The sequence below is a fragment of the Mobula hypostoma genome, chromosome 6 (assembly GCF_963921235.1).
Source record: "Mobula hypostoma chromosome 6, sMobHyp1.1, whole genome shotgun sequence".
Lineage (NCBI taxonomy): Eukaryota > Metazoa > Chordata > Chondrichthyes > Myliobatiformes > Myliobatidae > Mobula > Mobula hypostoma.
Genome location: NC_086102.1, coordinates 103,317,203 through 103,332,720, shown reverse-complemented (window position 1 = coordinate 103,332,720; position 15,518 = coordinate 103,317,203). Strand labels below are relative to the sequence as shown.

Sequence of the window (15,518 nt, the reverse complement as noted above, 5' to 3'; positions counted from 1 at the left end):
GTCTACACAACTGCAAATATTATTTGTTTACTTTTGTGTGGTTTATATTGGTAAAACGGTCTTCAACGCAAGCGGGCTGATACAGACACAAACCAGCAGATTTTCCGAACGCTGCTGAATGACACGCCGTAAATCTTACACTTGAACTTTTGTAAACAAATGCATCAAGTTAAAATAATCTAAATGCAGGAATATAAACTGGGATTCCAGGATAATAATTGGCGTCTCGGCTCAGATGCCGTTCTGCAAAGCAACACCATGCATTCATCCAATGTCCTGCCCCTTTGCCTGAGTACCTTGGATCCTAATGGTTATCGATGTTGCACATCATTACAGTTTTTCTTGTGATTGGATAATCGTTTTCTTTTTTATCTTGAATTGACGGGCTTTACTGCGTTTTTATTGGTAGTCTGGACTGTCAATCAGTAGATCTTGCGCTTTACTGGTTCCACTCGTTCTGGCTTTCACTGCAATAGGTTGGAGGGGTCTCGGTCTCGGATGTGTCAGTGGATCTGATTGGCTTGGTTTGCCGATCATCGCTGGGACGAAATCGGTGGTGATGCAGACCGCGTCAGTCCGGCGAGAAGAAGCTTGCGGCAGGTTGGGCGAGGGTGTCAGTGAACACATCCGAAGGTTTAGAAGCAGCTTGCTGTAGCCACTGACTCGGACCCCGTCTCCCACCAGCCACAGGGACCAGCAGGTTGCTGGATGCGGCGTTGTTGAGTTGGGTAGGTCTGCATTCACCAACCCGAGCCCAGCGCCACAAACAGCAGCAGGTCTTACAGCCCCATAGGAAGGCAGCGCGGCCGGCTAGCAGACCAGGAGATGGGCACGGTGCTCTCGTTGTCCCCGGAGCCCAAGGGCAAGGGAGGATCGGCCGATGCTGCGCAACAGGGCGGCAAAAATCCTAAGGAGAAGAGTCTGAAGAAGCATTCGGTCCTCATCTCCGCCCTGACCTGGAAGCGTCTGGTTGCAGCGTCCGCCAAGAAGAAGAACGCCAAGAAGGTGAATCCAACGCCGGCGGGGCAGGTGAACGCCGCAGGTAACAATGACCCGGTGAAACAGCTCAATAGCGAGAACCTGAAGAAATCCTTTCCAGGCTTGACTCAAGCTCCAGCCGGTCCCGAACCCTATCCGGGGCAACAGAAACCACCGAGTGTTCCCATCCCGGTGCCGGTACCCGTGGCCCCAAACAGTGTCAAGCCCCCCGCCAAAAACCTGCTGCCGACGCAGAAACAAGCCAGCAGTGGCAGCCTCGGCTCGCCCCGCAGGGTCGTGGTGCAGGCGTCCACCGGGGAACTCCTCCGGTGTTTGGGAGACTTCCTTTGTCGCAGGTGCTACCGTCTCAAGCAGCTGAACTCCAACGAGCCGGTGCTGTGGTTCAGAAACGTGGACCGCTCCTTGCTTATCCAAGGCTGGCAAGACCAAGGCTTCATCACCCCGGCCAACGTGGTGTTTGTCTACCTGCTGTGCCGGGAGGTGGTGGACGAGGAGCTCGCCACCGACTTCGAACTGCAAGCGACATTCCTCACCTGCCTCTACCTCGCCTATTCCTACATGGGCAACGAAATCTCCTACCCCCTCAAGCCTTTCCTGGTGGAAGTCAACAAGGAGGTCTTCTGGGAGAGAAGTCTCGCTATCATCGACCGAATGAGTGCCAAGATGCTGCGGATTAATTCCGACCCGCATTACTTCACCGAGGTTTTCCAAGACCTCAAGAACGAATCTAACATCAGAGACTCCAATGGGCAGTATATAATTAACCTGGACCGTTAGATATGTTTTCTTTTTAAAAAAGAAATATAAAACATCATTAATTATAAATATATAATAGTCGAAGAAAGGGTGAACACATGTTTATTGTTAAATCTCAGTGAGAAGGGCTGCGGTGACAGAGCTTGGGATCTGGGTCTGGCAACACAGGGTTAATGAGACATTTGGAATAAAGAGTTAAATTTTTTAAAATGACCCAGAGCCCTAAAACCAAACAAAATTGGCGTAGATTGGATTTAAAAAAAAATCTGAAGCCCAAATCCTCACTTCCGTGAGTTTTATTGAAAGAAAAAAAAATTGTTTTCCAATTTGTGCTGTAGATCACGGTATCAACGGTGGTCGTTGTTACATTTCTGAAAAAAAGTTATTCTGGTTTTTGTTTTGGGGAGCATAACATCAACAGTGCATGCTGAACATTGTCCCTGTGGTAGTCCATTGATGGCTGTTTTAATATCAACATCGCGCAGTTGCAGTCAAAGGCTGCTGAACAAATTCTGTAGATAGAGTGTGAATTTAAAAAAAACATATATGTATATACACATATAAATTTATTTATTTATTTTCCCCTCGGGGGAAGAAAATAATTCTTGAGAGCCTTGGGCGGCAGTGGGTGGATTGTGCGGGAGACAGGCGGCGGGAGAGAGAAACACCCGCTTTCCGTGGGACTAGTGTTTTAAAGCCAGCGTTTTAATTTGCACATTTGATCCGCAGAATCTCATTCTGTCAGTCTGAATGTACTTTTTTTTCCTTAGTGACAAAAAACACACAGAAAAGGGTGGGGTGGGATCTTAACCAATTGTCAAATGTGCCAATTGTTGGGATACTCTAGATAAATTTTCGTTTTGTATTGTACATTAAACATGCCGTAACGAAAAAGAAATATATTGAGATATGAGCCGATTAGTCGCCTTCATTATTTCAAAAGTATTCATGCAAAGCAGCGAGTGTTTATTAATTTAGAATTTTATGTGTGGCTGGACACGAGAATTTATGCGTGTGTGCATTTGAGCGTTAATTTCTTTATAGACAGCTCTTGCTGTGTGGAATTTTCTAATGTAAGTGTATTAATTAAACCCATCATACCTACTGGGGCATAGGCCGCCGACAGCAGCTCGCCAGAGTTCTCTGGCCCGGAGCGTCTTTCAAACGCATCTTCGAAAACCCTTCGCTCCCCAGGGCCGAACCCCTTGGAGTTTCTGTTGGCGTTTCTCTAGCTCTGGGTTTTTACGGAATGGGGTTGCTAGTCCCTTCGCAGCCGGGCTTGAGCTTATCCATGGCGGAGTGTATTTTATTATTTTAAAGTATATGTACAGTTATATAGCTAATCTATTAAAACCTGATGGTGCGACCATTTTGTAGCTTTCGGGTGTGGGGGGTGCGCGCAGTGAATAGACGCGGCCTTGATTCTCATTTGCATTTGCCCTTTAGTCCTTGTGCACTGATTACTGAGAGCAGATTTAACAGTAATCCCGACACCGAGACCGAGACCACTGCGATGGAATGAGATTGCGACTGCATTCAGTGCGCTAGACATGACGTATGTATTCCTGCACGCCGCTGCCGACTAGAAAGGACGTAGCTCAACATCTTGGGCAGCTTGAGGGGCGGATCGCCGCACTACACCGAGCAGCGGGTGCGTTTTATACTAAAAAGTCTCCGGCCCTGGTGAGCCCGGATTTACTCTCTCCCCCTCCCCTCCCCCTCCCTACTTAAACCAGTAGTCTGCACATACAGGATGAGAGTTCGATCAGGCTGACTACAATCAAATCGTGCATCGCATGCAAAATCACTTCACTCAATATCTGCGAAACCTGAGCGTGCCCAGTGCTTTATCCAGCGTCAACAGACAGTAACTTCCGGTGACTTTTGATTCTTTATCTATTTTCGCCCGCCTCTTCCCATCTCTATCTGTCGATATCTTGTCGGTCTGCCCCTGGGCAACACAATGGCGCAGCGAACAGTGCAGCTACTTCAAACCCCATCACGTAAATCCGGGTTCAACCCAGTGGAGTTTGCTTGTTCGAATTATTTGGCCACTTAATATCACATATGTGTGGTAGTTGAAGGGAATGGGGGGAGACTAACATAGGATTAATGTGAAAGGATGTTCGATGGTCGACGCGAACCTGATGGGCGGGAGGGCCTGTTTCCGCCCTTAATGACGACTACCAAATCAGTAACGCTATTTCAAACCGATTCCAGCTCTCTGCTAACACAGATACGCAGTACAGACAGCATCATGGTTTGTCTACACCCCATCTGGAATTTGCATATAACCACGTTGCACTAGACCGAGTTTTTCCGTGATTGCGTTTCTGACATCGGGGACCATTTGAGGATCTAAAAAGAAGATTGTAGTGTAACACGTTGGCCCCGTTTACTTTTTCTTGAGAGTTGTAACCGGAGAGAAATGTGTTCTCTGTCCAAGGTCCTGAAGATTTAACCTACAGGCTAAATGGAGTTTGCTGTCCGAAGTACTGAACCTTGCATCATTATAATTCCGTACACGCATTTTCTGAGTTTATCCATGCAAATAAGTTCGGACCAGAAGGCAGATGTCAGGTTAAGTATTGAAAGACAAAATCGAAATAATAAGTATGATAGGTCAGATAGCTTTATGCTAGGAGTGTTATGGGTGAAGGTGATTATCAGTACATGGAACTATGATGTAGCCATTACTGAAACTTGGTTGAGAGAGGGGCTGGAATGGATGATTAATGAATTAAGTTTTCAAAGTTTTAGAAAAGATAAAGGAAGAGGTAAAATGTTGGGGGGTGGAGTTGCACGATTAATCAGGGACAATATCACAGCCGCATTCTGAGGAGACAATGGAGCTGGTCAGTCATTGATTCCATTTGGGTGGAACTCAGGAATAGGAAGGGTGAAATCACACTGATAAAATTGTACTACAGACATCCTAGTCGCCACCAGGACATTGAGCAAAGATATATCATCAGGTTAAGGAAATCTGTAAAAATGATAGGGTTGTTTTCATGGGGAGGGGTTTGCAATTTCCATAATATAAACTGGGTTCTTCTCAGTGTAAGAGGTTTATATGGGGCTGAATTTGTTAAGTGTATCCAGGAAGGTTTGTTAAATATATATGTGGATGGTTCAATGAGAGGAGGGACTGTACTGGACCTGGTATTGGTTAATGAGCCTGGCCAGAATTCCTTAACTTTAAGGATAGCTATAAAGATAAGTATAATCCTTGTGGAAATTGAAGAAGGGCAAATTATAAGGGCATTAGATAGGAACTAAGAAGCATTAACTGAGAACACCTTTTCTCTGGCAAGACCACATCAGACATGTGGATGGTACTTGAGATCAATTGCACAGAGTACAGGAAAAGTATGTTAGAAGAAAGGCAGGCGATGGAAAGATAAGAGAACATTAGATGTTCAGAGGTGATGAATTTAGTCAAGAAGAAATGGGAAAAATATGTAAAGCTTCAGAAGTCAGGATCAAATGAAGAACAGGAGGAGTATAAAGTATCCAGTATAAAGAACAAAGGGAACTAGAAAAGCCAGGAGGGGCCATGATTGTACTTGAGTATGATTAATGTGAATCTCAAGGCATTCTATACCTATATCAAATGTAAAAGAATAACTAGAGAAGGACCTCTCAAGGGTAAAAGGGGAAACATTTGCTTGGATGCAGAGAATGTGAGTGAGGTAGTTAATGAGTACTTTGCTTAAGTATTTTCCAAGGAAATGGACACTGAGAACCTGGAGATCAGTGCCGAGTGTATAAATACGTTAGGGTATTTAGAGGTCAAGGAGGAGGAAGTGTTGGGCCTCCTAATGAGTATTAAGGTGGATAAGACCGCGGGGCCTAATGGGATTTTCCCCAGGTTATTGAAGGAGACAAGAGACAAGATTGCTGGACATTTGAATTTTGTGTCCTCTCTAGCTGCAGGCAAGGTCCTGGAGGACTGACAAATGGATGTTGTACCTCTATTTAAGAAGGGAACAAGGGAAAATCCTGGGAACTTTCTACCATTGAGTCTCAAATCAGTTGTAGGGAAATTGCTGGAGAAAATTCTTAAGGATAGGATACAGTGTTTGGACATCCATGGCCCAATTAGGGAGAGCCAGTGTGGCTTTGTGCGTGCCAGGTCATGCCTTGCCAACTTGATTGAATTTTTTGACAAGGAGATGAGAGGGATTAATGAGTGTAGGGCAGTGAATGTTGTCTACATGGAGTTTAGATAGAGATTTGACAAAGTCCCTCGTGTGAGGTTAATCCAGAAGATGAAGATGCATGGAGTCCATGGCAAATTGGCTGTTTGGATTCAGAACTGGCTAGTGCATGGAAGACAGAGGGTAGCAGTTGAAGGGACATATTGAGCTTCAGGTATATAAATAGTGGAGTTCTGCAGAGATCCATGCTGGGAACTGTGCTGTCTGTGATGTATATAAATGACCTGGAAGAAAATGCAGATGGATGGTTAGTAAATTTGTGGATGATACCATAATTGGTGGAGTTCTAGATAATGTAGAAGACTGGCAAAGAATAAAGTTGCAGATATGGGCTGAGAAATGGCTGATGAAGATTTACTCAGATAAATGAGAGGTGTTGCACTTTGGTAGGGCAAGTGCAAAGAGACAGTACAAGTTAAAGGCAAGATCCTTAACAGTATTGATGAGCAGAGAGATTTTGGGATCCAAGTTCATAGCTCCTTGAAAGTGGCTACACAGATCGATAAGATGGTTAAGAAGGTTTATGGAATGCTTGCTTTTATTAGTCGAGACATTGAGATTAAAAGTCAAGAGGTTATGTTGCAACTTTATAAAACTCTGGTTAGCCCACATCTGGAGTTTGCATACAGTTCTGGTTGCCCCCCCCACCCCACCATAGGAAGGATATTGAGACTTTGGAAAGGGTGTAGAGGAGGGTCCTGGAATGAAATATTAATCCTCCACAGGTGTCCTGACCTGTTAAGTATTTCCACAGTTGTTTAGAAACTTGCCAAGATAGGTCCTTCAGCCCATCTAGTCCATGCCAAATTATTATTCTGCCTTGTCCCAACCCAGTCAACCTTTCCTGATAACTCAGGTCTTCATGTCCAAGCAACATTCTTGTAAATTTTCTATATACTCTTTCAATCTTATTGATATTGTTCCTGTAGGGAGTTGACAAACAATTTCACACACTACTCCAAATTAGGCCTATTCAACTTCAACATAACATCTCATCTCCTGTACTCAGTACTTTGACTTATGAAAGCCAATCGGCCAAAAACTCTCTTTATGACCCTATTCTCTTGTGATGTCACTTTCAAGGAAATATGGATCTGTATTCCCAGATCCCTTTGTTCTACCCCACTCCTCTGTGCTCTACAGCTCACCTTATAAGTTATACCCTGGTTTGTCTTCCCAAAATGCAGCACCTCATGTTTGCCTGCATAAATTCCATCTGACATTTTCCCAGCTGGCCTATATCCTGTTGCAAGCTCTGATAGCCTTCCTCACTGTCCACTACACACACAAGCTTGGTGTTACCTGCAAATTTTCTGATCCAAATAACTACATTATCATACAATTGTTGATATAGATGACAAACAACAATGGACCCATCCCTGCGCACAACATTAGTCACGTTGCTTTCCTTCATCTTGATTTCTTTGCGTCTTTGAGTTTCATCATTCACTCAGCTGCCATGATCAAGATTTCCGTACTTACACATTCCTTCTATAGTAAGCAACCGCCCTTCATCTTTCTACCTAAAAAAGCACAACATCTATATCATCTACCAACCTTAAAGTCACTCATCCTAACATTCCATTTTATTTAATGGTGAGAGACTGGGATATGTTGATGTTCAGAGGGTCCAAAACATCCTTATACATAAGTCATTGAAAGGTAACATGCAATGCAGCAGGGAGCTGGAGGCAAATGGAATGTATGCATTAATTGCTACAAGATTTCACTACAGGAGTATAAATAACGCTATAATTATAAAAAGCCCTGGGGTATTGAGCATGCTTGGAATATATTGCACAATTTTACTCTTGCCAACAAAATAACATACTGCTATAGATGGAGTGCAGGGAAGTCTATTATATGAGAAGAGATGAACAACTTGAGGGAGACACAAGTGACTGCAGTTCTCCCCATGAATGTGCATGTTTTCTCTGGATTCCCAGTTTCCTCCCACATTGAAAGACACATGGTTAGTGAGTTGTGGACTTGTGATGTAGGCAATGGAAGCATGGCAGCGTTTTCAGGTGGCTCAGCCCAAGCCCCTTTGATTTGATTTTATGCAAATAATACATTTTAGAATATGCTTTGATGTTCCATCTTTATGTACACGAAACAAATAAAGCTAAACGTCTTGAAGAAGCTGAAATCAGAAACAAGACTCAAACTGCCTGCGGAACTCAACATGTTGAGTCAAATCTGTAGGATAAAAGCAATTGTCAACATTTTGGGTGATATCCTGCATCAGTATCAAGAGAGTTGGCAGCGCCTTCCCCATCATTCTCCTTCCCCAACACTCCTTCCCCGACACTTTCCTTCCCATCATTCTCCTCCCTGACACTCTCCTCCCCGACACTCTCCTCCCCGACACTCTCCTCCCCGACACTCTGCTCCCCCGACACTCTCCTCCCCGACACTCTCCCCCCAGACACTCTCCACCCCGACACTCTCCCCCCGACACTCTCCACCTCGACACTCTCCTCCACGACACTCTCCCACCCGACACCCTCCCCCGGGACAATCTCCCCCCCGACAGTCTCCCCCGCGACACTCTCCTTCCCCGACACTCTCCCTGCCCGACACTCTGCTCCCCCGACACTCTCCTCCCCAAAACTCTCCTCACCCAACACTCTCCCTCCCAAAACTCTACCCCCCGACACTCCACCCCACCGAAACTCTCCTCCCCGACACTCCCCGCCCCGACACTCTCTCCCCGACACTCTCCCCCCGACACTCTCCCCCCTGACACTCACGCCCCGACACTCTCCTCCGCCGACACTCTCCTCCCCGACACTCTCCTCCCCGACACTCTCCTCCCCGACACTCACCCCCCAACACTCTCCCCCGACAGTCTCCTCTCCGACACTCTCCCGCTCCGACACGCTCCTCCCCTACACTCTCCTCCCCGACACTCCTCCCCGACACTCTCCTCCCCGACACTCTCACCCCCCGACACTCTCCTCCCACGACACACTCCCCCCCGACACTCTCCGCCCCGACACTCTCCTCCCCCGAAACTCTCCGCCCCGACACTCTCCTCCCCGACACTCTCCTCCCTCGACACTCTCCCCCCCGACACCCTCCCCCCGACACTATCCTTCCCCGACACTCTGCCCCGCTACACTCTCCTCCCCTGAAACTCTCACCCCCGACACTCCACCCCACCGAAACTCTCCTCCACGACACTCTCCCACCCGACACTCTCCCCCGGGACACTCTCCCCCCCGACACTCTCCCCCGGGACACTCTCCCCCGCGACACTCTCCTTCCCCGACACTCTCCCTGCCCGACACTCTGCTCCCCCGACACTCTCCTCCCCGAAACTCTCCTCACCCAACACTCTCCCTCCCAAAACTCTACCCCCCGACACTCTCCCCCAGAGCACTCTCCTCCCCGACACTCTCCTCCACCGACACTCTCCCCCCGACACTCTCACCCCCGACACTCTACCCACCGACACTCTCCTCCCCTGACACTCTCACCCCCAACACTCCACCCCACCGAAACTCTCCTCCCCGACACTCCCCTCCCCGACACTCCCCTCCCCGACACTCTCTCCCCGACACTCTCCTCCCCGACACTCTCCCCCCGACACTCTCGCCCCGACACTCTCCTCCGCCGACACTCTCCTCCCCGACACTCTCCTCCCCTGACAATCTCCCCCGACACTCTCGCCCCGACTCTCTCCCCCCCAGACACTCTCCTCCCCGACACTCTCCCCCAGACACTCTCACCCCTGACACTCTCCCCCACTGACACTCTCCCCCCGAGACTCTTCCTCCCCGACACTCTCCTCCCCGACACTCTCCTCCCCGACGCTCTGCTCCCCCTACACTCTCCTCCCCGACACTCTCCCCCCCGACGCTCTCCTCCCCCGACACTCTCCCCCCGACATTCTCCTCCCCCGATTCTCTCCTTCCCGACATTCTCCCCCCCGACTCTCTCCTCCACTGACACTCTCCTCTGACACTCTCCTCCCCGACACTCTCCTCCCCGACACTCTCGTCCCCTGACACTCTCCTTCCCGACATTCTCCTCCCCGACACTCTTCCACCCCGACACACTCCCCCCCGACACTCTCTCCCCGACAATCTCCTCCCCCGACACTCTCTCCCTGACACTCTCCTTCCCGACACTCTCCCCCCTGACTCTCTCCTCCACTGACACTCTCCCCCACTGACACTCTCCCCCCTGACTCTCTCCTCCACTGACACTCTCCCCCACTGACACTCTCCCCCCCGACACTTTCCTCCCCGTCACTCTCCTTCCCGACACTCTCCTCCCCTGACACTCTCCCCCTGACACCCCCCTTTCACGATACTATCCTTCCCTGACACTCTCCTCCCCGACAATCTCCTCCCCTGACATTCTCCTCCTGACACTCTCCCCCCTGGCACTCTGCCCCCCGACACTCCCCTTTCACGATACTGTCCTTACCTGACACTCTCCCCCGACACTCTCCTCCACGACAATCTCCTCCCCGACCCTCTCCTCCCCTGACACTCTCCTCCCCCGACATTCTCCCCACCGACACTCTCCTCCCCGACACTCTCCCCCCCGACACTCTCCCCCCGACACTCTCCTCCCCCTACACTCTCCTCCCCGACACTCTCCCCCCCGACACTCTCCTCCCCCTACACTCTCCTCCCCGACACTCTCCTCCCCGACACTCTCCCCCCGACACTCTCCTCCCCCTACACTCTCTTCCCCGACACTCTCCCCCCCAACTCTCTCCCCCGCGACACTCTCCTCCCCGACACTCTCCTCCCCCGACACTCTCCTCCCCGACACTCTCCCCCCCGACACTCTCCCCCCAGACACTCTCCCCCCCGACACTCTCCCCCCGACACTCTCCACCTCGACACTCTCCTCCGCGACACTCTCCCACCCGACACCCTCCCCCGGGACACTCTCCCCCCCGACACTCTCCCCCGCGACACTCTCCCCCGCGACACTCTCCTTCCCCGACACTCTCCCTGCCCGACACTCTGCTCCCCGACACTCTCCTCCCCAAAACTCTCCTCACCCAACACTCTCCCTCCCAAAACTCTACCCCCCGACACTCTCCCCACCGACACTCTCCCCACCGACACTCTCCTCCCTTGACACTCTCACCCCCGACACTCCACCCCACCAAAACTCTCCTCCCCGACACTCCCCTCCCCGACACTCTCTCCCCGACACTCTCCCCCCGACACTCTCCCCCCTGACACTCACGCCCCGACACTCTCCTCCGCCGACACTCTCCCCCCCGACACTCTCCCCCGGGACACTCTCCCCCGCGACACTCTCCTTCCCCGACACTCTCCTCCCCGACACTCTCCTCCCCGACACTCACCCCCCAACACTCTCCCTCGACAGTCTCCTCTCCGACACTCTCCCGCTCCGACACGCTCCTCCCCTACACTCTCCTCCCCGACACTCCTCCCCGAAACTCTCCTCCCCGACACTCTCACCCCCCGACACTCTCCTCCCACGACACACTCCCCCCCGACACTCTCCGCCCCCGACACTCTCCTCCCCCGAAACTCTCCGCCCCGACACTCTCCTCCCCGACACTCTCCTCCCTCGACACTCTCCTCCCCGACACCCTCCCCCCGACACTATCCTTCCCTGACACTCTGCCCCGCGACACTCTCCTCCCCTGAAACTCTCACCCCCGACACTCCACCCCACCGAAACTCTCCTCCACGACACTCTCCCACCCGACACTCTCCCCCGGGACACTCTCCCCCCCGACACTCTCCCCCGGGACACTCTCCCCCGCGACACTCTCCTTCCCCGACACTCTCCCTGCCCGACACTCTGCTCCCCCGACACTCTCCTCCCCAAAACTCTCCTCACCCAACACTCTCCCTCCCAAAACTCTACCCCCGAGCACTCTCCTCCCCCGACACTCTCCTCCCCCGACACTCTCCCCCCGACACTCTCACCCCCGACACTCTCCCCACCGACACTCTCCTCCCCTGACACTCTCACCCCCAACACTCCACCCCACCGAAACTCTCCTCCCCGACACTCCCCTCCCTGACACTCTCTCCCCGACACTCTCCTCCCCGACACTCTCCCCCCCGACACTCTCGCCCCGACACTCTCCTCCCCGACACTCTCCTCCCCGACACTCACACCCCAACACTCTCTCCCGACAGTCTCCTCTCCGACACTCTCCCGCTCCGACACGCTCCTCCCCTACACTCTCCTCCAAGACACCCTCCTCCCCCGACACTCTCCTCCCCCGACACACTCCCCCCCGACACTCTCCTCCCCGACATTCTCCTACCACGACACACTCCCCACCGACACTCTCCTCCCCCGACACTCTCCTCCCCGACACTCTCCTCCCCGACACTCTCCCGACCGACACTCTCCTCCCCGACACTCTCCTCCCCGACACTCTCCCGACCGACACTCTCCTCCCCAACAGTCTCCTCCCCGACACTCTCCCCCCTGTCACTCTCCCCCCGACACTCTCGCCCCGACTCTCTCCCACCCAGACACTCTGCCCCACGACACTCTCCCACCGACACTCTCCTCCCCTGACACTCTCCCCCGACACTCTCCTCGCCCGGCACTCTCCTCCCCCGAAACTTTCCTCCCCGACACTCTACTTCCCGACACTCTCCTCCCCCGAAACTCTTCTCCCCGACACTCTCCCCCCGACACTCTCCTTCCCGACACTCTCCTCTCCCGAAACTCTCCTCCCCGACACTCTCCTCCCCCGAAACTCTCCTCCCGACACTCTCCTTCCCGACACTCTCCTCCACCGAAACTCTCCTCCCCTGAAACTCTCCTCCCCGACACTCTCCACCCCGACACTCTCCCCCCTGTCACTCTCCCCCGACACTCTCCTCCCCCTACACTCTCCTCCCCGACACTCTCCTCCCCTGACATTCTCCCCCCGACACTCTCCCCCCGGCACTCTATCCCCCGACACTCCCCTTTCACGATACTATCCTTCCCTGACACTCTCCCCCGACACTCTCCTCCCCGACAAGCTCCTCCCCGACACTCTCCTCCCCTGACACTCTACCCCTGACACTCTCCCCCCGACATTCTCCCCCCACGGCACTCTGCCCCCCGACACTGCCCTTTCACGATACTATCCTTCCCTGACACTCTCCCCCGACACTCTCCTCCCCGACTCTCTCCTCCCCGACCCTCTCCTCCCCTGACACTCTCCTCCCCGACACTCTCCGCCGTCACTCTCCTCCCCCGACATTCTCCCCACCAACACTGTCCGCCCCGACACTCTCCTATCCCTACACTCTCCTCCCCGACACTCTCCTCCCCGACACTCTCCCCCGCGACACTCTCCCCCGCGACACTCTCACCCCCGACTCTCTCCTCCCCCGACACTCTCCCCCCCGGCACTCTCCCCCCGACATTCTCCCCCCGACACTCTGCCCCCCGACACTCCCCTTCCATGACACTCTCCCCCGGCACTCTCCCCGCCGACACTCCCCCCGAAACTCTCCCCACCGACACTCTGCTCCCCCGACACTCCCCTTCCATGACACTCTCCGCCCCGACTCTCTTCTCCCCGACACTCTCCTGCCCGACACTCTCCCCCCGACACTCTCCTCCCCTACACTCTCCCCCACTGACACTCTCCCCCCGAGACTCTTCTTCCCTGACACTCTCCCCCGACACTCTCCTCCCTGACACTCTCCTCCCCGACACTCTCCTCCCTGACACTCTCCTCCCAGACACTCTCCTCCCCGACACTCTCCCCACCGACACTCTCCTCCCCGACACTCTCCCCACCGACACTCTCCTCCCCGACAGTCTCCCCAACGACACTCTCCTCCCCGACACGCTCCCCCCTGACACTCTCCTCCCCCTACACTCTCCCTCCCGACCCTCTCCCCCCGACACTCTCCCCCGACACTCTCCTCCCCCTACACTCTCCCCCCGACATTGTCCTCCCCGACACTCTCCCCCCGACACTCTCCCCGGACACTCTCCTCCCGCTACACTCTCCCCCCGACTCTCTCCTCCCCTGACACTTTCCCCCCGACACTCTCCCCCCCGACACTCTCCCCCCGACTCTCTCCCCGCCGACACTCTCCTCGACGACACTCTCCTCCCCGACACTCTCCTCCCCCGACATTCTCCCCCTGACACTCTCCCCCCCGGCACTCTGCCCCCCGACACTCCGCTTTCACGATACTATCCTTCCCTGACACTCCCCCTGACACTCTCCTCCCTGACAATCTCCTCCCCTGACATTCTCCCCCTGACACTCTCCCCCCCGGCACTCTGCCCCCCGACACTCCCCATTCACGATACTATCCTTCCCTGACACTCTCACCCGACACTCTCCTCCATGACAATCTCCCCCCGACACTCTCCTCCACTGTCACTCTCCTCCCACGACACTCTCCCCCCCGACACTCTCCTCCCCGACACTCTACTCCCCGACACTCTCCCCCCCGACACTCTCCCCCGCGACACTCTCCTCCCCCTACAATCTCTTCCCCGACACTCTCCCCCCCGACACTCTCCTCTCCGACACTCTCGTCCCCTGATACTCTGCCCCCGACACTCTCCCCTCTGGCACTCTGCCCCCCGACACTCTCCCCCCGACACTCTCCCCCCCGACACTCTCCTCCCCCTACACTCTCCTCCCCCTACACTCTCCCCCCGACTCTCTCCTCCCCCGACACTCTCCCCCCGACACTCTCCTCCCGCTACACTCTCCCCCCTGACACTCTCCCCCCGACTCTCTCCTCCCCTGACACTTTCCCCCGACACTCTCCCCCCCGACACTCTCCCCCCGACTCTCTCCCCGCCGACACTCTCCTCGACGACACTCTCCTCCCCGACACTCTCCTCCCCCGACATTCTCCCCCTGACACTCTCCCGCCCGGCACTCTGCCCCCCGACACTCCGCTTTCACGATACTATCCTTCCCTGACACTCCCCCTACACTCTCCTCCCCGACAATCTCCTCCCCTGACATTCTCCCCCTGACACTCTCCCCCCCGGCACTCTGCCCCCCGACACTCCCCATTCACGATACTATCCTTCCCTGACACTCTCCCCCGACACTCTGCTCCATGACAATCTCCTCCCCGACACTCTCCTCCCCTGACTCTCTCCTCCCCGACACTCTCCTCCCACGACACTCTCCCCCCGACACTCTCCTCTACTGTCACTCTCCTCCCACGACACTCTCCCCCCCGACACTCTCCTCCCCGACACTCTCCTCCCCGACACTCTCCCCCCCGACACTCTCCCCCGCGACACTCTCCTCCCCCTACACTCTCTTCCCCGACACTCTCCCCCCCGACACTCTCCTGCCCGACACTCTCGTCCCCTGATACTCTGCCCCCGACACTCTCCCCTCTGGCACTCTGCCCCATGACAATCTCCTCCCCGACACTCTCCTCCCCCGACACTCTCCCCCCCGACACTCTCCACCCGACATTCTCCCCCGCGACACTCTCCTCCCCCGATACTCTCCTCCCCCGATACTCTCCCCCCGACATTCTCCCCCCCGACACTCTCCTCCCCAGGTACTCTCCTTCCCGACACTCTCCC

At 54.0% G+C, this 15,518-nt stretch overlaps 1 protein-coding gene across 1 annotated transcript; it reads left to right on the top strand.

Annotated features, from left to right (window-relative positions):
• The first annotated feature begins 562 nt into the window (after positions 1–562).
• LOC134347602 (cyclin-dependent kinase 5 activator 1-like) lies at positions 563–2,722 on the top strand. The gene has a single exon (XM_063049959.1). The coding sequence runs from the start codon at positions 826–828 to the stop codon at positions 1,774–1,776; it is 951 nt and encodes a 316-aa protein (XP_062906029.1). The 5' UTR covers positions 563–825; the 3' UTR covers positions 1,777–2,722.
• Positions 2,723–15,518: the final 12,796 nt, after the last annotated feature.

What these genes read in the sequence shown, in the direction of transcription:
- LOC134347602 (XM_063049959.1), top strand. Translation starts at nt 826, where the DNA reads ATGGGCACGGTGCTCTCGTTGTCCCCGGAGCCCAAGGGCAAGGGAGGA.